Source organism: Psittacula echo (assembly GCF_963264785.1).
Source record: "Psittacula echo genome assembly, chromosome: 5".
NCBI lineage: Eukaryota > Metazoa > Chordata > Aves > Psittaciformes > Psittacidae > Psittacula > Psittacula echo.
Genome location: NC_137739.1, coordinates 8474661 through 8498313, shown reverse-complemented (window position 1 = coordinate 8498313; position 23653 = coordinate 8474661). Strand labels below are relative to the sequence as shown.

The 23653-nt window shown below is 40.2% G+C and overlaps 1 protein-coding gene across 1 annotated transcript; it reads left to right on the top strand.

Annotated features, from left to right (window-relative positions):
• Positions 1-601: 601 nt before the first annotated feature.
• On the top strand, positions 602-22739 carry EEF2K (eukaryotic elongation factor 2 kinase; the record flags this gene model as incomplete). Its single annotated transcript, XM_080617404.1, has 17 exons — positions 602-847; positions 4887-4987; positions 6573-6633; positions 7471-7508; positions 9786-9957; positions 11753-11902; positions 13421-13553; positions 14421-14548; positions 15141-15342; positions 15623-15690; positions 16421-16498; positions 17301-17363; positions 18226-18360; positions 19567-19755; positions 20147-20271; positions 21521-21699; positions 22318-22739. The coding sequence occupies 17 exons, from the start codon at positions 602-604 to the stop codon at positions 22425-22427; spliced, it is 2178 nt and encodes a 725-aa protein (XP_080473530.1). The 3' UTR covers positions 22428-22739.
• Between the last annotated feature and the right edge of the window lie 914 nt (positions 22740-23653).

The following is a 23653-nucleotide window of genomic DNA, read 5'->3' as shown; positions in this document are numbered from 1 at the left end:
AGCTAAAAGCTAATTTAAATCTCAGCAGCTGTGGGACAATTTTCTGTGTTGTCTTAGTGATAACTCTTGGCTAATCTGGCTATTAACTTATACGCAGTGTCCTTGAAAAGACTTATCCTGAAAAAATCTGAAAACCTGACTGTGGTTTGAGGTAAAACTCCTTCAGGTTTCTAAGACCAGTGTTGTGAAACTCAGCATTTTAGGTAGGGAAGAATAAAAACATTCAGAGGAGGACATGTTGCCAGCCAGAGGCAACAGATGGTGTTTGCAGTCCTCAGATGTCATAGTTTTGTTCTGTACTTGGTTATCTTCTTTTTCTCAATCCTGCAGCAAGTTAAAAAGTGCCTTCTGGATGGCCAAATTTAACACTGAGGTGTTCAAAACCACGTGTGTACTTGGGGATCACTATTATGGAGCCAGATGCAAATGATTTTTTTTCTGCCAGCAGTTTTCTGACATCAGTTTCATGCATCATTTGTTCTTTTAATAACAACCTTTTTGTTTTTTTTCTCTCCCACCCAGCTTCTTCCCTTCATTTGCATGTGCATTGGAATGGTGGTTGTTTTAATCATTGCAGGAGTTAAACCGACCTCCCACAGTCATGGCAGACGAGGACCTTATTTTTCGTATGGAAGGGATTGATAATGCCAGATCAACTACAGCCAACTCTGGGAATTATCTTGATGCTGATAGTGATGATGAAGACAATTATTTTATCTGCCCAATAACGGATGATCCAGTTGCTAACAAGTCTGCCAGTATCAAAGTCGACAATTTTTATAGCAACTTAGCAAAAACTGAACAGTACAGTTCAAGCTCTTCTCCTAGAAACTCATTTAGCTTTAAGGTAAGTGTTTGCTCTAGTTTCAAGAAGGTTTTGGTTTTACTTAGTTGGCATGAGAGATTCTCTTAACTGCTTCATGTCTTGCAACTAACACTTTTCAATGAAAAAATAATCTATTTTTTCCAGACTTGCAGTTAATTCCGTTAAGCCAATAGTCTGGCACTGCCATTGAATTGCTTACTGTCCCTTTTAGTTCACTGAGAGGTCTTAATCTACAAAGATAGCAGAACCCAGGTGAACAATTAACTGCCGTTATGATCAAACCATTTAAAAAGCAATACATTAATTGGGAGATTTAAAAGATTATACTTCTTGTAAGCCAAATTGGGGCCTGACAGAAGATACTTTATTGCCTCTGCTTGCAAAATCCGTAATAATGCATAATATTTTTATTTGGACATATTCAATTGTAATGGTAGATTTTTAGGTTATGGTTACTGCCCAGGGAGCTTTTTGTAATGGGCATGAAGTGTCACGCTGGCAGTAGTTCCTGACAGTGTGCTCAAGCAGCAGCTGCCCTTTTTGAAGTGAACAGTCATCAAAACATTGCAGAGAGGTCAAAGGGGCTGTAGTTGGTGCTTCCTTGGCAGTGTGTCCTGTTCCACTTGGCTCCATTTGCACAGATCAGGCCAGGCAATGGAGCCTCAAGAATGCAAGTGACATTTACTCTATAGGTTAGATATTTCAAATATGTACCCTTTGTGATAAAGAAGCATGTTTCTTAGATTTTGCCTAGACTAGGATTTAATGTGTTGTATTAACACATTTCTTCGTGTAAACATTAACATCTATTTAGTAGGTACTGTAAAACCTTGGTTATGCCTAATGCATGCTTTATTCCTGGAAAGATACCTAAGGGTTTATTTCAGGACATAAACCTGGAACAAGTCCAGAGGAGACCACAAAGATGCTCAGAGGGCTAGAGGACCTCTGCTATGAAGACAGGCTGAGAGAGGTGGGATTGTTCAGCCTGAAGAAGAGAAGGCTCCATGGAGACCTTAGATCAGCTTCCAGTGGCTAAAGAGGCTGAGAAGAAAGCTGGAGAGGGACTGTTACTGTTTATAAGGGCAAGTAGTGATAGGACAAGATTTTAAACTGAAAGAGGATAGATTTAGATTAGATATTAGGAACAAATTCTTCCCTGTGAGGGTGGTGAGGTGCTGGCACAGGTTGCCCAGAGAAGCTGTGGCTGCCCCATTCCTGGCAGTGTTCAAAGCCAGCTTGATGGGGATTGGGGCAACCTGGTCTAGTGGAAAGTGTCCCTGCCTGTGGCAGGTGGTTTTAACTGGATGATCTTTAAGGTCCCTTCCAGCTCAAGCCATTCTATGATTCAGTCAGCTAGCATTAAGTAGCACATTAAAAGTGAATCTGCCCTGTCTGCAGTAAGATCTTTGCCAAGGCTAGTTAATAGAGACATTAAAAGGAACATATTCCTAAGAAAGGTGAAGAGTAAAAGTTTAGATAGAGACAAGGGGGCAGATTTTAGTGTATCCTATGCTAAGCAAGTTAAGACCTGATAAGAAGCTTAGTCTTCACTTATGTGTGTTTAAGCATGTACTAAACACTTGCGTTTGAGTTTGCAGTGTGAGTTCTGAGTCATGTGGCCTGAAATAAAACTGGTAAGGACTTAAGATATTGCAGTTATTTACTCCTTCCTAAGATACCATGTTGTTTTTGCAGAATATATGTGCCCATGCTTTGGTCTAGTTGGGCATTTTAGCTCCTATCACAGGTAAGATGCATGGGGTTGAGATGGGGAGCAAGCAAGGCTTCATCTGCTGCTTAAGCTGCAGAAATGGTGACTTCCAACACAGTGAAGCAGCCAGGACTAGTAACATCTTAAACCACCACAGCCTGATCTGATCAGAGTCTACCTGTTAGACCCCAAAGCTAACAGCAGTATGGACCACTGATAATGAGATGGATACAAGAGTTGCTACTAATTCTGCCTCTGAGCAGAACTCAGTAATTAATATAGTAATTAAACTCAGTAATTCATAGGCAAGACCCTTTTAACATATTAAAATGAAAAAAGGATGTTTCAAATTAAAACAGTGCCAACTTACCTCCATAGGTTTGTTCCCAGATGTAAACAATCTATGAATACGTGAATATAAATTGAAGAGTGGCTTTTCAGTTGAAGAACTTTTTCTTTTCCTTATTTTGCTTTAATTAACGAAGAGAACAGAGGCTCTTTGTCAATCATTTGTCTTACCACCTGTGTTTTCCTACTTCTATGTTTCTCATGCGTCCTTTAGAATGACACACAGCATCGTTCTAAGCATGGCTCTGTGGTTGACCATAGTCGGGTAGGTTAAAAAAAAAATGTGAACATGTATCTATCTAATAGATGCATTAAGGTTTTTTGGCTTGCTTTTCTTTTTATGTCCTTTTTTAGTTCATTATTTTGTTGTCTGGGAGAACTGCTGGTCGCAGCCTGTAAAAGTCATCAAGTCAAAACTAAAAAAGATATCTGTTAAATGAAATAATACTCATCTTTTGTTCTGTACCCTGAAAGATCACTTTGAAAGTGCGTATCTGTAGTTGCTTATGCACAGTATTTCCTACTGTGGACAAAAATGAATGCAAGACATCAACTTAATATGGCAGCCATATGCCTTACAGCAGGAGAAAATTGCATTGTTAGCCCCATGTCCATGAAGTCCATCTTCTGTTTGAAGATTAAAATACAGCTTTTGTACAAAGCACCTCGCAAGATCAAGGAGAAGTAATTAATTTATTTAAATCGTTCCCTAGCATGGACACAGATCACCCTTGGAGCGGGACCCTACTCAAGAATGATTTGACATAGATAATGGACCAAGCAATTCTACTTGTTTCTCTCCCTATTTCACATATATTCAAGTATGGAAGTTCCCAGATACTTATGAAATGTGAATCATCACATGCTCTGAGGCAACTTCGTTTTCTCATGGAACATGTAGGAAATCTTTCTCAGCATGTCTTGTTAAAATTTTATTGTAGTGTTGTATTCATTTTCTGGCTTCATTGTCAGAAAGGGGAGCATTTAAATTGTTTGCAAGGTATACAAAGTTACAGCTGAAATAAAAATAAATGAACAGTTTAAAAGTTCAGCTGCTTCAAAAACTTCCTTGATGTAATTGCTGACACCAATTTATACTGTACTTTTCTAGTTTTGAATGAGATATAAATAAAAAAATATTAAAGACTGTTTCTGCATACTTGAAACTCAGAGGCAGTAATAAGGCGTCAGAGCTCAGTATTTCTTTACTGGTAGAGGTGCAGAGTGGCCTTTTCTCCTGCTCACCTTTGCAAAAGGCATTTGGCACATCACAGGATCATATCTCTTGTTCTCTTGGAACAGTCCAATGTAAAAAAAGGAAGATCAAGATGTTAACAGAAAAGGATCTAAATTGGCTGGTAGAGAAAGACTATTTATATTCCAGAAGACTACTTTGATTATTTACTGCTGACTTGGTGGACATTGAAATACCAACTTGTCTGGAATTGCTATAATAATCCAATATTACAGCATTCTTATTTCTTCTTTCTTATGCTGAGCACAGTCTGGGGGCCTTGGGGTTTACAGAACTTTGTCCATATTGCTATGTTGCTGATGGACATTCTATGCTTACACATATGTGTCACATACACCATCTACCCAACAGCATATGCTGTTAGTTACAATAAGGTTAAAAATCAAACCAGCAAAAGTGAATTAATATCATCTAGATGTGCCTTTTCACTGCTTATAGTGCATGTTAGAGATATTTGCAAATTATATTTGGTGTATACTAGATCAGATTCTCTTCACAGTAACTTTACAGCAGTGCAAATTGAACTGAAACCTGATGCTTTGGATTTTTGAACTGCTTCATTATATTTGAAGCTATAAAATGGCAGTGGTTTCTGTACCACTTGGTCCCCATCTGAGTAGTGCTTTGGGGGCTCATGTAGTTGCACATCTCTGTAGCATTGGGATCCTGATGTGTTGTAGAAAATGTATTTGTTGTGAGTTGCTGCTGATTATCAATAACCTGCCAGTTTGTAACTTCTTCAGGAAGCCTGGAAACATGCTATTGAGAAAGCTAAGCATATGCCTGATCCGTGGGCAGAATTTCATCTTGAGGACATTGAGACAGAACATGCCACTCGTTACAGGTCTGTGGTTCTTTCTGCTTTTAGTGCTGATGTTAAACAGAATGTGCTGGTTTATGCAAGGGCTGTGTTTGTGTAGTGCAGAATATGTGTAATTACGTGGCTGGAGAACTTGTGGTAACACCCAGAGTAAGTGTATCTCAACTGAATCTCCCAGGAAAATGTAAATACTGCACATCATAAAAAAATAAACCTTTCAGCAAACCAGAGTCACACTGTCTTACTCTCCTACCTAAGTAATATCTGAGTTGCCACAATGTAGACAGGAAACAAGGCTGAGAAGTATTTTCTAGTTGACTTATTATTGCTGTAAACTTAATCTAATAAGGAAATGAATCGCAATGAAAAAGCAGCATACTTAGTTTAAATAGTTTAGAAAAAAAAACCAACCTAACACTCTGTGCCTTTCCTAAAATAGCAGTTTCACTGTTGCCTGTCCGTGCAGTATTGCTGCATGTGGCTGGAATTTAAATTCTTATAAAGCCCAGAATAGCTCAGTATGGTGTACGTGCTGAAACTGAGTTTGGCCCTGAAACTATGCTTAGTGCTTTAGCACAGGCTTTGCCAAAACGTTCACCCTGCTGACACAGGTTTCTGGTGGAAGGGGTAGGAGTTAGAGGCTAGTTAATTACCACTTAGTGTCAGTGTTTGGGAAGGCCTCCCTTCCAATCATGTAACACTGTCACACAGTGCTCCTCTTCCCCATAGGCTGTATCTGTCCCTGGTCAGTCACACAGTCCTGAAATAGTTTGCATATTTTAAAATACAAGTAAGTGATAATACTAGTTTAGGGCTACTCAAATAATCTATTAAAATGGCTCTGATATTCCTATTTCATGTCTTTTATCTGCTGCAAACTGGGGTGATACAGAATATATAAAGGGGGTATATGGGGTGTCTGCATGTGTGAAGTACTTGATACAGGTTGGGAGAATCAGTCTGGAAACAGTCGTGTTGGTGAGTCAGCCACTGTGGTTCTCAATTTGGCTTTTACTGTGTTGGGAGTTAAGGGGGTGAGGAGAAACCAGAGTCATACTCTTTGTATTATCATAGGGTTGTGCAGAGACTTACTCCTCCCTTGGTGCAGTGGTGGGTAGTTCTTGGCCCCAATGCTTTTGACAGCCACAGCTGGTGCTGAGTTCTGCTCACACCTTCCATAGTCCTGCAGCAGATCCCCAGCCAGAACCAGGTTTATGCAAGCTCAGGGTTGGGGGGCACAACCTGTCCAGTTTGTAGGGCTTGGTAAGGCTCTTTCTGTCCCCAGAGTACTGCTGAGGCATCACGGAGGAGGTTTAACATCGAAGCAGATAAAGTCTAATTTGCAGTGTTGCAAAAGTTTAGCTTCTGTAGTGGAGTCTGTTCATTGTCAGTAGGATTTGGTATCTCTTCAAAGAGCTATATATATTTCTTCTTTCCCATACTAAATAAGGAGGGCAAGAGTGTGGTGGGAAGACTAGACGTTTTTGTGTTGGAATGGCAGCAGCACTTTTTAGCAGCCAGCTGGAGATAAGGAGGGATAGGCACTGCAGATGGGAGGATTTGGGTTCTCTCTGCATTTTTCTAAAAGGCACATCTCCTGATTTTGCAGGTACAATGCGGTTACTGGGGACTGGGTTGAAGATGAAGTCCTCATCAAGATGGCTTCACAAGTAAGATCACACAGTCCTTCATATTTATTAGCAGCCAATATGTCATCTCCTTTCTGTTTCTGGATGGTGGTAGCGAGATGTTTTCTTCATATAGAAGTTTTTAAGTCCCAGTGTCATTCTTTTCTCCTACCTCTCTTTTTCCTTGGCTTAGCCATTATGTTTTGGTGTCCCAACAGAGGACACCAAAACACTTTCTCCCCAGTGTAGGGTATAACATAGAGGCAGCCCTTCCCTGTCGGCATCATGAGGCATTTGTTCCTTTCCTGGTCATCTCCCTCGCATTTCCTGCTGGCCGCATCTCACTGCCTGGCAATAGTCCTGCTATTTTGCGTGCTTCCAGATAATTTCTGCTTTTAGGATGAAAACTGATTGAATTTTCTGGATGGGAGGGTAAAAGCTACTGGTTGCTTCCTAGTTAAATTGTGAAGCTGGTGGTATGTTGGAGTCACCTTGCTGCTGATGGAGTATCTGGCATCTGTGGAGGTGATGCTCTTCTGGGCACATCCTGCATGGAAGCCTAAATACAGAGAATGCGAGGTCTGCAAAGCTAGCTTCTCTAGGCAGTCACAGCAGAGCTGACTCCAAACTGGAGAGAGAATTTAAACAGCTTCTTTAAAAGACATGTCTCTTCCATGCGATACTGTCTTTTCCACAGATTCCTACCTACACTGCCAGTGGGTTTTCACTTTTCTTTGAGGAGATAGATATTGTATAGAGCCTGTTTTGAGAACTGCTTTCTACAGGATATAAAGGGGAAAACATGGTTGTGTGTCTTACTGGTAGAAATTAAATCTGTGGAAATGGCAATGATCTGTTTTTGTTTGTTCTTTTCTCTAGCCTTTTGGCCGTGGAGCAATGCGGGAGTGTTTCAGAACGTAAGTATCTGCTGGCTTTATCTTTGTTGGTCTCTGTGCAGTATTTTCTTCTGTGGTGACTGGAATTTCATTGAGGTGTGGTGGAAACTGTAAAGTTTGCCTGCCCATTAGGTTTCTTAAAGGTGTAGCTGATGGGTTCATTCGTGTTTGTGTGACTCCAGCAGCAGCACAGGGAGTGGGCTTCAGAAAGCAGAACATTCTTTTAAGGGAAGAACAAGCAAGCATGATGCAGCATCCAGTGAGCTTGCTTTGGGAAGTCAGGCCGTTGCCTGTAGTGGAACTGCAGTTGGGACAGCTAACATGCAGTCATATCCAGTTTCAGCAAGTATAATCACCCTGAAAATTAACAATTAATAAATTTATGCTATTTCCACAATCTCTTGGAGGCAATATACTCGTAAAAGTACAGAAGCAGCTACTTCATTTCTGTGTTCCTGGTGTGCTAAAATATGTTTGAATTTGATATGAGGCCAGAGGTGTGTGCAGCCTGAAGGCTAACTTGTAGGCTTATGGTTAGGCAGAGAAAAGGGGAGGGAATAGTTGGATGATGCAATCTCAACTTGGAAAACCTTCTTCACCAAGGGAGGCAATCCCTCCAGAATTTACTTCAAGATCACATGTTGCAGAGTAATCTTGTTCTGAGTAAGGCACAGCTTGAACACTAACAGTTACACTCCCTGGAAGGGTAAAGTGTGGGGGAAGGCAGAGGAGGAGCTTTTCTTTCCTCAGGGTGTGTTAGCAAATATGGTTGCAGGCATGAGCATTATATAGCTATAAATCAGTTCATGCTGGAAGAGTACCCTGCCTTTCCAGGCTCTGGAAATGAATGTTTCCTGGACAATGTTCATGTGCATGTTTAAGGTTGTTCCCCTTCTTTCCAGTTGTGGTATCCAGAGAAACTGCATTTCACATCTGATGTCATGTCCAGAAAGAGAGAAGCTTCTGATTGACAGAAACATGATGTTTTTTACTTGAGCAAAAAAGAGGAAAAGTAACCCTCAGTCTTCCAGTTTGGCATTGTTTCAGTATCAGTTCACGCTGGAGGCTCTGTTCTTGCCAAACCAGATAGATAACAGCATGGAATGAAGTGTAGGAAGTAACAAATCTTAGTCTGCTGACATTGCTTTTAGCTGTTATTTACCAAATTCCCCTTTACATGGTATCTTGAGTAGTGCCATAAACAAAAATTTTTCTTTGCAGCTTTGGTTTAACCTTTTGTACAAAGCAAGCAGAACTTGTGTATCAGCTTCCTGCTGCTGGCTTTTTCATAGCTCTCCATGGTGCACTGATATTTCCCATCTGGAGCTCTTTCTTCTAAATTTTTGCAACTCTGCAAGTCTTTAGTCATGACAGCAACAGCATTAGCTGCACTTGGCTCAATGAACTTCAGAGAGTATTTGCTTTAGGAAGAGCACATGAGCTGGCTTGTTTTATGCAGAGAACTGGAAAGGTTTCGAGTCCTCCGTTAAATTCTTTCCTCACTTGCTTGTTCCTTCTTTCCAAGGCCTCTGTTCTAGCGACTGCCCATCCATGCTGGAGGACAGGCAGTCTGAAGTTGCTTTGTCTTTATAGTGTCCCCTGTGCTAAGACTTCACCAAGGTCTTGGGAGGGAGAGAGGAAAGGAAGGAGGGGAAGGTTGAGAGTTTGAGTGATGCTACCAACTTCTCAAAATGTAGTTTGCCATGGCACCAAGAGAACCGTGGTTTGTTACTGAGCAGTGCATGAGAACTGCTTAGTAGCCAGACATGCCTTACTCTAGATACTCTTCATACTCCTCCTCTGCCTTCAGTTCTCCTTCTGGAAGCATGGGGGATACTGAGTAGTCACCCCTGCGTGCTGAGAAGTCAGCAGGACTTCTGTTATCATAGAAGATGTTTCTCTCCTCTCAGTTCATGTTTGAAAGGCCACTCCCTGTTAATTTCTGCAGAAGATAATTGTTGACACTAGAACAGGGCATTGAGGTGGCACCGACCCTTTATACTCCATGTTTGAGGGGAGGAGGGTGGGAAAGGACATGAGAAAAGGAGGAAATTCAGAGTAGAAGTAGCTGAAGTCAAACTGACCAGGCGCTCTGGCACATCCCAGCTATATTCATATGGGATGTTGCTTTTCCCCTTGCTCCCTACCTGTGCTGCACTTTGCAGCTAGAATATCTGATAAATGACTGAGGGTTATGCTGGTTGGAGGGCCTGGCTTTGTCCAAGCAGGCAAAGACATGGGAAGGAGTGAATTAAAATTCTGGGTTTTCCTTTCACCAACAATTGATTTGTCTTTCAGGAAAAAGCTGTCTAACTTCTTACACACACAGAACTGGAAAGGTGCCTATAACTATGTTGCCAAGCAATACATAGAGAGTGTGGGCAGGGATGTGTATTTTGAGGATGTCCGACTTCAGATGGAAGCAAAACTCTGGGGAGAAGAGTACAACCGTCACAAGCCACCAAAACAGGTACATTCAAAGATCTTGCTAGGCAAAAGGTGCAGTCTTGCTCTCCTGTTAGATTAGTTTTCAAGTGAATTTAGAGGGAATTACTTGTTTGCATTCCATTAAATTTAATTGTTTAGACAGATTCTTCTGCCCTACTGTGTTTTCCATTAAATGATAGCTGATTTTTAATGAAGTAAATACAGAAATTGCTTTATATTTCCAGGATTAGGGGCTGTGTGTTTGTGAATGTCTGACTGTTCTCAGCTGTTGACTGAAGACCCAAATAAAATGGTGCTTGTATTGCTCTTTTAGATATTTGCCCAGCTGCTTTTGAGATAAGCAGAGATGTCACAGAATTTATTGCCAGCAGCAGTCTTAGCAAGCACTTAACTGTTAGTGTTCCAAGAATGTAGATGCTTAAATCTTGAAAACCTATCTAAGCACCTAAACTAGCACTGATTTTTAAGAAGACCTGGAAACCTGAGTAACTTTATGAAGCCATTCAAATATAGATTTCTGAGGAATGATCAGTAATTTTACAAAAAATGAAGATACTGTGGCTTTGCTTCCTTCAGATGTCTCGGTAACAATATGAGTACATTGTGTTAAGTGCAAAGCATGAAGGAAGATGTATGAAACTCTCATGTGGATGGAATGTCAGACTAGGCTCACTGTATCTAGAGAAGTTCCCATCCTCTGTGCTAGGAATGTGCATAAACACATAGGATTCAGGGAGAGGTGGTTCTATTGCTTCGTTAGCTGTATTTCTGGTCCTGGAATCTGTGCTAAACATTATGTACAGCCAGCATAGCTTTGTCCTTTTCCATGGTGGTAGGCTGGATAGCTGCTGGTCAAAGCTGTCATTGCATCCTGGACAAAAGCACCTCCAGCAGAAAATAGCTTGTTAAAAATCAAGAAACTAAAGTGCAGGGATGAAGGACTGTTAACTGTCACTCCCATACTCACTCTTAGTTGAGTGTGTCCTGCTGTATATCAATCAAGTGTCAAGTCCCTTTAATCCGCAGCTGGTACTGTCTGAATGGAACTATGACTTAAAGTAAGTGGAAAAGGCAGCTTGAAGGGCACTGTGGTATCTTGGTACCTGCTTTTGGCTCTACCACTGACTTGAGTGTGACATGTGACAAGATGCTTGGGTCAAGAAGAATGCCTTGGTATGGAGGCCTTAAAAACTAAATAGCCAAAATGAGTAGTTTTGTGAAGTATGTGCATTGCCTCCCATGTGAGGTTTAGCTAATAACTATCAATTTCACAACAGCAAGGTGAGGTATAGAGTGGAGTGTACAGAGAGGACTCTAGAAATCTAGAAGTTTTAAATGCCATATTGGAAAAGATGTAAACAAAATGAGAGTTGTGATGGTTTCTCCTTTAGGACTGTGTCTGGGACAGGAAGGAGGTGAGGCAGGATACAGAAATACCTGAATGATAGATGTCTTCAGTCCATCTCTGAAAACACATTTATTGAAGTTGTGGTATTGATATTGGTATAGACTTTTTGCAGGGCACTCTTAAAGTACCCACAAACATAAAATAGAAAGCCAACCTTACTAAGAATTTTTGAGAAGGATGTGTGGTAGAAGTTCTGCAGAGCTGTTTTGAAGTGACTTCTAATTTATGGAATCTCTCCAATAACCTAAGCAGCACATGACTCTTCCCCACTCGCTTATAACACCCAGATCTTTGCAATTGTTCAGCTTCTTTCACTGGGAAAGTTTTCACAGCTGGCGGATTCACACACACTTTGATCTGAACACAGTATTATTCTATTAGTCATTGTTTATCTTCTTTCCCTCCCCAGGTGGATATAGTACAGATGTGTATTATCGAAATGAAGAACAGACCTGGAAAGCCTCTTTTTCACCTGGAACATTACATTGAGGGCAAATACATAAAATACAACTCAAATTCTGGATTTGTGCGAGACGACAACGTTCGTCTTACTCCGCAAGTAGGGCTTTGTTTAATGCTTCCCAGAGAGTCTGCTACAGGAAATTTTTTGGCTCCATCTAGAGGTCCTGCTTTGCTGCCAGGGAAGGAAACTGCAGGCTTGCCAGTACATTGCCAAATTATTTTCTCTTTTTGCAGTATGTCTGCCCCTTATTTGGGGCCTGCTCTTTCAAGTGCTAAGCGCTGCTTCATTGCATTTCAGTGTCTGTTGATTTTAGTAGAGTTGAACATGGATAACACTCTTTGGAAACATTAAGCGCTTTCACTCTACTTGTAATTGCAGGAATCAGTGTATTTCAAACTCTCTTCAGATTAAGGCAGGGAGAAAAACTTGTCATGTACTGTATACTAAATAGTCTTCTGGTGCCTCATGTAATATACAAAAGGAGGTGGCAGATATCCAACTTATATAAATAAAAAAAACTAGTCCATTTGCATATAGAATCTGTTTTGGGGTGGGTTTTTTTCAGCTACAATCTCTGAATAGGTGAATCTGAGATTACATATGGAAATAAAAGTACAGATTTCAAGTGTTTCTTGGATCTCATAAAAGAACTTTACTGGCGAATGAATGCAAAGTGGACAGCGTAGCAGAAGAGTGTTTTACTGGGGCTTGAGGGGTATTTGTTGTGATGCTTAATGTAAGCAGAGAGTTTATGTTCTGGCCTGTCTTTTGTACACTGAATCAGTGCATTGCTTTCACAGGTTGGGAACAAAATGTTCCGTGGGATTTGCTGCAGTTAAAATGTTTGTCTATCACCACTAGTCACCCCCCCCCAGTCTTGGCAGTGCTTTTTTGGAGGCCTTCCCAGAAGATTCCTAATGTCTCAGCTTTATGCCAAAGAGAAGGGCTTTTTATACCTGATTCTTGAAATGCTGCATTTAAAGAGTACAAATGTGCATTTCATTATCTGACACACAAATGTAGTGCCAGATCAGCTGTTCAGAGGACCTCTGAAAGGGCATAGTAGGGGAAGGAGAACACATGGGGATGCGCAGTGTTTTGATTTTGTTTGTTGGTGCTTTGTTGTTTGGTTTTTCTTTTTCCTCTCAAAATGTGGCAGAGCTTTGCTTGTTGGCAGAAGGAAGCAGAATGCCAGGGCTGCAGAGCTTGGAGATCCACAAGCACGGCCAGGAATTTTATGCAGAAGTTATTCTGCACTTGCTTCAGAGCCTACTATTGTTCGCTCTGCCAGGCAGCTCCCCACTTAAGGTGAAGACTGTAGCAGAAAACAGAATCTCAGGAAGGAGGAATACAGCAATCTCCTCTCCCCTGCATGTTTCCACTGCTGCTTTTCACCCTGACTCTTTTAGCCCATCTCCAAGTGGGCACAGGTTGAAGAAGCAATCTACTATATGCTTTTAGTCTCTCATTGCTTTCATCATGATGTTATACCAGTTATATTTCACTAATGCAGTTATCAGACCTCTTTGCCCATTCATAAGTGGTCAATAGGTGTTGCTGTTTTCAGTAGATCAAAGGAGAGTTTTCTCAAATGTCTTCTATGGTTCTTCCCAGGCCTTCAGTCACTTCACCTTTGAGCGCTCAGGACACCAACTCATTATTGTTGACATCCAGGGCGTTGGAGATCTTTACACGGACCCTCAGATCCATACAGAGAGTGGTACAGATTTTGGAGATGGCAATCTAGGTAAACCCAATAATCCTGTTTCACATGCTCATGGATGCTTATTTTCTCTTCCCAGCTGTCTGCTCAGTAGCCACCACATGGCTGAGTGAGCAGGCACATTTCTGAGGGTCTTGCAAACAGCTGGGGAAAGTCTGTTGTAAGGAGTGCCTGAACAGGGTAGCTGTCACACAAGGGCAGATTTAAAATAAGAGTTGATCTTTGCTCATGTCTCTTGGCCTACTCTTAAACAAAACAAGGAACGAAATTAACAAGCTTCCTGCAGTGTGTGAGCATTAATCATGGCCTTTAATTTTGTGGAGGCATAAGCATATTTTTAAAGCTCCAGGTGTGCATACAGGAAGTTGTTCATAGGAAACAGCCAGTTTTGTAAGCAGAATCTAATTTAGGTACATTTCTCAATGATGCACCCAAATTAATTTTTTATTCCATCGTAGAATCATAGAATGGTTAGAGTTGGAAAGGATCTTAAGATGATCTAGTTCCAGCCCCCCTGCCAGGGACAGGGATGCCTCGCACTATACCATGTTGCCCAAGACACTGTCCAACCTGGCCTGGAACACTGCCAGTGACGGAGCATTCACCACTTCTTTGGGCAACCTGTTCTAGTGCCTCACCACCCTATGTCCTGCGCATACATAGCTGTTGAAGATATTGCAAACTTCTGTTAACCCTCTTCAGAGAGAGTGAAAAGTTCTTACAGGTGTTAAAATAAAATGGAAGTCGGTTGAGCTGTGTGCTACAAAGCACTTCCTTTCTCTTTTGACTTTTTAGAACATGCTTTGGGACTTCTAGCTTTTAAGTAAGTAAACTGTTGTGTAAACTTTGAATAAACCCTTTCTTCACTTCTGTTTCTTTTTAATGCTGTAGGTGTTCGAGGTATGGCCTTGTTCTTCCATTCTCATTCCTGCAACAAGATTTGCAAAAGTATGGGGCTTGCACCATTTGATCTTTCATCCAAAGAGAAAGATGCCTTGGATTGTAATAGAAAATTGCTTGTAAGTGCTTGATGCAAAAAGTGTAGCTAAGCAATATAACTGGTTTATTCTGACATTAAAAGCACTGTAGATAAAACTGAAATGTGCTATTTGCATGGCAAATAAAACCACCTGAATCACTAATATTGCAGTTTAAAGCTGACTTATCCATTGTTGTTTCTGAATTAACGCTGTAGTTTTAATTAATAGGGAACCTTATAGCACATGTAATTTAGGACCAAATATATCTTTGAATGCAGAAATCATTAAAAAGTTTGGTATCTCGCAAACCTAATTTGGAGAGAATAGAAAGAAAAGAACTGCTCATCTTTAACTGATGTCGGTTTCAACTGGTGTTAGTGGGAACGGGACTTGACAAAATGCTTTGAATGACATTCAGTCCTAAACAGAACTCTCTCTAACTGTAACAGTGCCACGACTTGGTGTTTTGTTAGGGTGTAGAACTTCTCAAAGCAAATAGTTATGTATACATGTGTGTATTTATACACCCTCTTTTGTAGAGGACTCCTAATAAGCATTCACATTGTCTTATGTAGCATGCTTAGAGTACAGAGAAGCATCATTCATGGGACTTTCTTGTTAATTTGCCAAGGAATCCGCTCAAACAATTCTCCGTGGCACAGAGGAAAAATGTGGCAGCAGCCAGGTGAGGACACTCTCTGGTAGCAGACCCCCTCTGCTCTTCCGCCTATCTGAGAACTCTGGAGATGAAAGCATGAGCGATGTGGCATTTGACTCTCTGCCCTGCTCTCCTTCCTCAGCAACCCCTCACAGCCAAAAGATGGACATGCTTTGTGAGTGAGCCTCATACATAATTTGCTTGGGGTGGTCCTGAACATACGACAGTGACTTGTTTTGTTTTATTGCTTCTAAACACAACAACATGTGGTGTCTAGTCCAGAATACTTGTCTCTGGCATTCCTCTTGGAGCAGAAAAAAGCCAAAAGTACTTTTGTGTAGATAATTAATGCACAGATGCTTCTGTGCAAAGACTGTGGTAAAATGATGGTGTCCAGAGTTTTCTCCTCAAGCATGTTATCCTTACAATAAGAAACAATTATTTTTTTTTTCTAGGTTGGCCTGTGTTCAATGAAGTAGATAACCTTGTTCACAAAGACTGTGATCAGCTTGATAACCAAAGGGTGAGTATGTGTCCAGCAGAGAATGAAATTGCAGTTCTTCAATGAATGTGTCTTTAAAGGACTGCCTGAAGACTTTGTTCAGTTAGAGCACATAAAGGTGCTTTGCCTGTTTTCACTGCTGCAGGTCACGTTATCTGCATTTGCTGTTTCTAATAAAGGAAGAACATGTTATTTTAAAATAGTACTCATTATTTTTTTCCCTCCAGGTATTTATTTACATCTGATGTATTTTGACAGATAATTAAAGTGTCTGTTCCCTTGCCAGCATGTTGTGTCTTTGGCGCTTGTGCCAAAGCTAAACAGAATCCCCATTGATTAACTCTCCGCAAATACTGGTACTGTAGGATACTAAAGAACCTCACTGAGGAGACTGCAATAAGTTTGCAATGGGAATTTTCCAACACTAGAGCCTTAGTACCAGGGGCTGTCAGTTAGTGTTTTATCTTTTAATTGGCTGCCACTGAAGACTGAAAACTATATGAAGTGAAATCTTGATTTGGTAAGGTACATGAGTCCTTGATTTTTTTTTTTTTTCTATGTTTCTAAGAACACAGAATTGGCAGTACCTTCGGGGCTATAAAGTCCTGTTCTGTCTGTCAGAGGTAGGGCACTATACAATCATCCAGTATATCTTTCCAACGAGCAGCAGGTTTTCTCTGGGAAATGTCAAGCTGAGATCCTTACAAAGGGTAATGCTAATGCTGTGATGTTTTATTCCATTCTTCTGTAGGATTGTGAAAATGGTGGAGACAGTGGATATCCCAGTGAAAAGAGAAGTGAGTTAGAAGATCTGGATCATAGAGAGAGGGTAAGAACCTGACTCTGGGTTTAGCAGAGTTGGGCCTGTTCATACCTGAATTGTTTCCGTAGAAGAATCTTATCTTTTTATCCTTCTTGATCTAAACTTTGTAGAAAAAGGAAACAATTGTAAAGAAATTCCCACATGTTGTGGAATTACTTATCTTGAGAATGTTAGTAATACTTTAAGAGGAAAAAGACCATTTGTGATGAGGAGACATTCCATTTGATTGCATATTGTTGTGAGGGTTTTTAAGTGTTCTGTATTACATTTGAGAAATGTAGCCAGCTGCTTGTCATATGGAATCCATAAATACATTCTGTATTCAGACTCTTCTACCCTCTCTACTTTCTGTGACTTTATATGGCTTGAGATATTACAGAACTTAATATTGCTGTCTGTTAATAATATATGCAACTTTAGAATTCCTGTGGGTTTAACGGTTACTCCTTTAAAATACGTACTTTTAAGTAAATGCTTTTTTGACCTGAAGATCTTAATCACATCTTTAATTAGAAGATAGGAAAGAGAATGCTGCTTCCAAAGATACCACTGCTTTTGTTACCTTTGAAGCAGAAAGGTGTTTGTCATGGAATACCCAGTTTCCAGGATTGAAAACTGGGTGTACCGTATTCACACCATTTTAGTATGCTTCTTTATATGTTGTGGTATCACTGAGAGAAAAGGATTCAGTGGAAGCCGTTTTGGTCGTTGTCACTATGAATTTTGCTGGCTAGGAATAGTCTAGAGGGGTAAGTGGCACACATCAGTTGCTGCAAATTAAACGATGCAAATCTTTACATTAATGTAGGGCCATTCAAACAACAACCGAAGACATGAATCTGATGAAGACAGTTTGGGAAGCTCTGCAAGGGTAAATAAAGCAGAAATGTTCATAGACTATGAGTTTGCCACTCTGCTTGTCCTTTTTCTCCACTGCCATCTGACTTCACATCACTAATTCAGATGTCATTTTTCCTTCCTTTTCAGCTACATAATGTTTATTAATATTAACTTACCACTCTGTTGTTTCCTATTTTTGTTTTGTCTGTTATATTCCATTTAAAGAAGTACCATTACAAACCAATCGTCACCTCTGTAACTGATCCCTGACATAAATCAGTTAAAAAAAAATCACTTAAAAAAATAATTATAGTTCTGTACCTAGTATCTAGATTGTATTTCCTTTCTGCCCTTTATGTTTGGAACTGTATCCCATACGTGGTTGGATGATTCTATAAAAACATCTAGTGTTTGAGATACAAGACAGTATCTCTCTCTACTGTATATCTAACTCAGCTAGGGAAAACCAGGCCTTCTTGTGTGTTTTACAAAGTGACTGCTTCTGTGGCTATAAACTTAAGTAACTCTATTAAATGCTATGGGTTTAAATGTTTTGTGCGTGGATAAAACTCAGTGCTTGCAGTATGGTTGGTTTGGGTGTTTATTTTTGTGAGTACCTTTTTTTCTGATTCAGAACTTCAAGATTGTCTTTGCTTCACTGCTGTCATTTACGGAAGATGATTGATGTAGAGATTAAATAGAGCAAAGCCCTCTATTTCTAATGAAGAATATTAACCATTTTTTCAGCTACTAACATGACTTTTGAAAGCCATGTCTTGAATTAGAGTATTTACTAATAACATTAATGGTAGTTTTGATTTCTGGATGGTAATCCATTTGAATAGTATGGAAGTTTTAATTATGGTTAAAATAACAGTATATTCCTATTTCAGATCAGTGTGGAGAAATTAAATCTGTACAACTCTAGAAGAGTCCACATCCACAGACCATCCTGTGTTGCCCAAGAAATTCAGAGGCTCAATGCACTAGAACTTGAAAAGAAAATTGGGAAGTCAATCCTTGGGAAGGTAAGATGGGTCTAGTAATCTTGCTCTTTCCAATTGGAAAGAGGTATCTTGTATGTATTATTTATATGGAGGTGTTGCTCTGCATGAGTTATTTGTGCAGGTGAAAATAAATAACATGTCTATAGCTTTTTGGCACCTAATCATATTTTTATAAGGGACATCTAAGCCTAGGAACCCATGAATTCCATCTGGTTTTGGACTTGCAACATCTGGGTGCCTTTGGGAAGGACCCTGCTGTTGGTTCGTCTGCCTTTCCCAAGGCATCATGCAGAGAAGATACAGTGGGACAGATATGATGTGCATGACCCACATATCTTGCAAATAGGCAGGGTTGGGCTTCTGAAAAATGATAGCATGGACCAAGACTTTTTTTTTTTATTCTAGACTGTTCCAGAAAATGCAAATGTGAATTAAGTTTGGGTTTATGTATGGGCGTAAGCCCACACTCAAAGCACACAGTGTAGATCTTCCTGAACATTGTGAGAGCCTCAGATGTTCTCAAACCTTTTGGTTTGAGAAGAAACCTGTCTTTCCTTGAGGAGGGAAGATTAAAAAAGCCCTCAAAGTCCTATGGTATGTTTGGAATGAAATCCTTCCCCAGTGGCAATAATGACTTCAGTGGTATGAGGATTTTTCCCTGGATATCCTTGATTTTCTTATGCTTCAGGTCAATTCCTTTCTTGTGATGGCCATTGCTGTACATAAAGCCTGTGACCTATGTTCACTGCCGTTTGCCCTGCTGGCTGGTGTGTTTTAGACAATTGCAGGCTGGGTGCCTTTAACTACGACTCCCTTCCAAAGGTCTCCAAGTCCCAAGTAGATATGCTGGGCCATGCCCCTGAGATCTGGTGCTCTGGTGTGGCAGCCTGCTGGGATGCTGTTTACGGCACATTGATACGGGAAGATGTGGCAGTCTTGCTGAATTAGGTCTTTCTTCTCTTAGTAGTCAGGTTTATAAAGCTGTATGTGTCTAAACTTACAGAACTGGAGAGGCAGCTGCACTGCATGTAATCATCACTTTTTGCCTGTTTAATCTTTCAGGCACAAGTCAGGATCCAAGTCTGTGTTATCAAACTAGTCCTCTGCTCAGTCAGAGGTACATGATTAAAGTAGACACCTCGGATAACTGTTTTTGTGCCTAAGTAGGGCTCCTGAAGAATCAGGTCTATACTTAATACTTGTGTCTCCTTTACAATTGTGTTCTAGGTTCATTTGGCCATGGTTCGCTATCATGAAGCTGGGCGTTTCTGTGAGAAAGACAAGGAATGGGATCGGGAGTCAGCCCTGTTTCACCTGGAACATGCTGCAGACTGCGGAGAGCTGGAAGCCATTGTTGGGTTAGGACTCATGTGTGCTCAGCTGCCACATCACATTCTTTCTGAGGTCACTCTTGAGGTAAATCAAAGAAAATGCCAAAATGTAGAATTATGGTCCATTGTAGAAATAATATAACAATAGCAGGAAATAGACAAAATAATAACCACGGTTAGGTATTCTGTAGCCTCTTCAGAGAAAACACATGATGTTGTAATTAAGGTCTTGGGCAAAGCAGCAAAAAAATGCCGCCTGTTTCTGCTTTTGCCAGCAGATTACTGCATACCTTTGGGAAGTTTCTGAAGTGATCTTTACTATTCAGCTTCAGTTTCTTTTGGCTGGGCCTGTTTCTCAGACATACTAAATACTTACAGCCATTACGGACTTGGAGAAACTGCATTTAGTGTTTGAAGAAGGAAGAGGTAGTTTTATTTAGAAACATGCATTTTAAAGGTTTTATTTGTTTTACTAGGACACAAAGGAAAACAGGAATAAAGGATTTGATTACTTGCTGAGAGCAGCAGAAGCTGGAGACCGACCTTCCATGATTCTGGTAGCAAGAGCATATGATACAGGTGTAAATCTTGGTTCAGACAGGTACTGTGCATGACTAACTTGGTGGAAACTCCACTGAGGGAGGAGGGCAGTGAGAGAAGCACTTGCTGTATGTCTTTCATTCACATAAAGAACTGTTATGTCAAAAGTAATGCTATGAAGTAGTGTGTTGGAGTTACTTCAAACTTGAATTGCCCAGGTGTGAATAAAATACTGAGCGTACTTAAAAATCCTGGGATCAGTGGAAAAAAATGAACACAGGAGTTCTTTTTGGAGATGTAGTACCCTAAAAGTAAGTTAAAAGTGTTTACAACTGCTATGTGTCCTCCTTCATGATTTTTTGAAACCACTTTTTTTTGCTGTGAAAGAAGCTGTGGTACAGGAGAAATAGGTGCAGCCATAAAGTGACTACAGATGAGACGCAGTCAGATGAATGAAGTACCTGTCACAGTTGTAGTCTTTCACTGCTGCTCGTAATAGAAGTAGGAATGGAAATTTCACAGGAACGTGGTCTTAATGCTGAGGATGTTACTTTTAATTAAGAATGATCCTAAGTTTTAAAAAGTTTGAAAATGCTTTTATATCATTAAGGCGCTTTTGATTTGGCCAGCACTCCTACCTTGACAGGAGCAGTATTGTGACTCAGAACTAGATTGTGACTTGCTGAAAGGCTATGCAATATGTTGGTTTGATAATTTATTTTGTTCTAGCATTTTAGGTGAGTTTCTAAAAGTGGACATGTATTAATTTTGTTAAGTACCAAATATACCAGGTAATGATAATGATTTTTCTGCTTTTGCAGTGTAACAAGTCTTTGTTATTTACACGAGAGTGTTCTGGTTTGCACAACAGTGAAACTCTTAGCAGTGGTGAAATTTAAAATGACATTAAATTTCTCACTGAAGTGCACTGAGCATTCTCAAGTGCTGGTTTTAAAATATTTATAAAACAAGACTCTTTGCAACTTCGGATTATTTCTAAATCAGTTATCTTCACAAATACAAATGTCAGACCAAAACCATAGAACTGGTAAGGAAGCTCAGACTGGAGTTCAGCAAGGCACTTAGGTCTGACACTTTCTTCTCTCTAATTACTGCAGAGAGTGGCCCCAGCCTTGTTTCCATATAGTGACCCAATGCTGCTGTGCAGTTAGTGAGCCTGCATGAAAATATTTGTGTTCTTTGAGAGTTTAAGGCTCAGAGAAGCTAGTGCAAAACTAGCACTGACTCTCCAGTGCAAAATACGTTTGATTCCTACTGTACTGGTCTTCAAAATGTGTTTTTAACTTCAGAGTACAAGATTGGAAGGAGGCGCTGTACTGGTACAATGCTGCACTGAACATGACTGACTATGATGAGGGAGGTGAATATGATGGCACTCAGGATGAGCCCCGGTATCTGCTCCTGGCCAGGGAAGCAGAGATGTTAATGACAGGAGGGTTTCACCTGAATAAGGATCCACAGAGATCAGGTGAGGCCCTATTTTGTTTCTGTAATCAGTAATCTTGCTTTTCATTTCCTTTCCCCCCAGCATGTACCCCAAAAATACGTTAACTGTTTCAGCTGTTAGAAAACACATTGAGGATCAGTATCCCCAGATGTGTGGCTGAAGCTGTAATGATGCTGGGTGATGCAAGGCTGGAAGGAGATCTTGCCAGTGATAGTAGTAAGGCGGTGCCAAGTCCAAACCTGTGACACACTGAGTCACTAGCAAGCAAACTTCACTCTGTGTCAGGCCACTGAACTGCAGGTTGCTGCTTGTATTTTGAGTTACACCCATGACTCCCAGGCCCCACACAACATCGGCTTAGTTGTGTAATCTACATGTCGTGTATCTAAGTCCTAGAGTCGTCTTGGGGGACCCTACAGGCCAGTCATATTTCCAGACCTTCCAAATACATTGAAGAGCTGTCAGCAGCCACTCATATAAGAAAAGCCAGATTTCCAGCTAATGTAACTCTACTGACACTATTAAAATAGACCGTGTAGTTTGACTTTAAATTTCTGGTTTTGTCCTCTAATTACTTCAGGATAAAGAGATGTTTTTTCTTTACCCTGTCAACACAACTGATACTATTTCCTCTTCTAGGTGAGCTGTACACCGAAGCAGCAGAAGCAGCAATGGAAGCCATGAAAGGCAGATTGGCAAATCAGTACTACCAAAAAGCAGAAGAGGCTTGGACGATGATGGAAGAATAACAACACAATTAAGCGGTTCTTGTATATAATTATTTTATAGACTTGCTGCATTTGCAACTAAAAGGATGTATTTTTATGTGGTGTTACCAGTTTCTTTTTTGGTATTTTAGTTTTCTAGTTTTTATTTTTGAGGGGGAAAATCCAATTGTAGGGGGTATGTACAGTGCCATAGCGTAGCTAGTGTTTGAAAGCTGTAATGCAGGCACACTTGACCTTTTGTATTTTTTTAACTGTTAGAACTGAGGGGCCTGATTGTTCTGTTTAGGTTTCACATGTCATTTTTACACAGCAAATGCTCAGTATGTTTACATTTTTCTCCTGCTCCTCACACACAGAAAAACCATTTTCCTAAATTCTCAGCATTTCTTCTTCATTTTTGGTGTCTCTCACTAAATTTGCATGTGAGTGTAAATTTTCAATTCGAGCATGCAGCTGTTCATTTTAATAAGTAGTCCCACTCTTTTCCACTGGTGGTGTGGGCACTTCTGTTACTCTTCTCAAATTAATTCCAGGTAGAATCCTTACAGTGTGGGGAGGGGCAGGGAAGGTGCTTCTGATTGGCAGTGAGGATATTCAGGGTAGAATATGTTTTATTCACTACCAACGTTACATATTTTACCATCAGAAAATGGCTGATGTTCCTGATGAGGTGACTCTGATCATTTACCTTTCTCATTTTCATATTTTGCACCAAATAATAACCTAGTTTCATAAAATTCCACTGATCTTACGTGATACTTGTCCAGTGATACACAGTAGCAAGATCTGCAATATGTGGATAACTTGAAGTTATTTTTACAGTGACATCTCAATTCTCAGTGAAGCTAGATCATCTCAAAGTGAGAATACACCTTCCACCATTTCTAGAGGGAGTTTTGAAAAGGTTAGAGGCTGTTGATTTACCTGTTTTTATGTATAGAAAATAATTTGTTTCAAATAGCTTTTAAAATAGTGTTTTATCTGTGAATGGTTTCAAATGACAGAGAAAATTGCTGGTTAAAAAGAGAAAACGGTATTATCCCCATACACTTGATTTTCTGTGTCCTGTTTGCATAACCCTAATCACTAATAGGAAGACAAATAAATGGTGGTAATTGAATTATCACTGTATAGAGATCAATTTCTTCCAAATCCAGTGTTTTATTCTAAAGCTGTTGTCCCATCTCTACAGTTGGTACAGAAGCTGTTCCTATTCTTGGTCATGGTTTACACTCATTTTGCAGGAG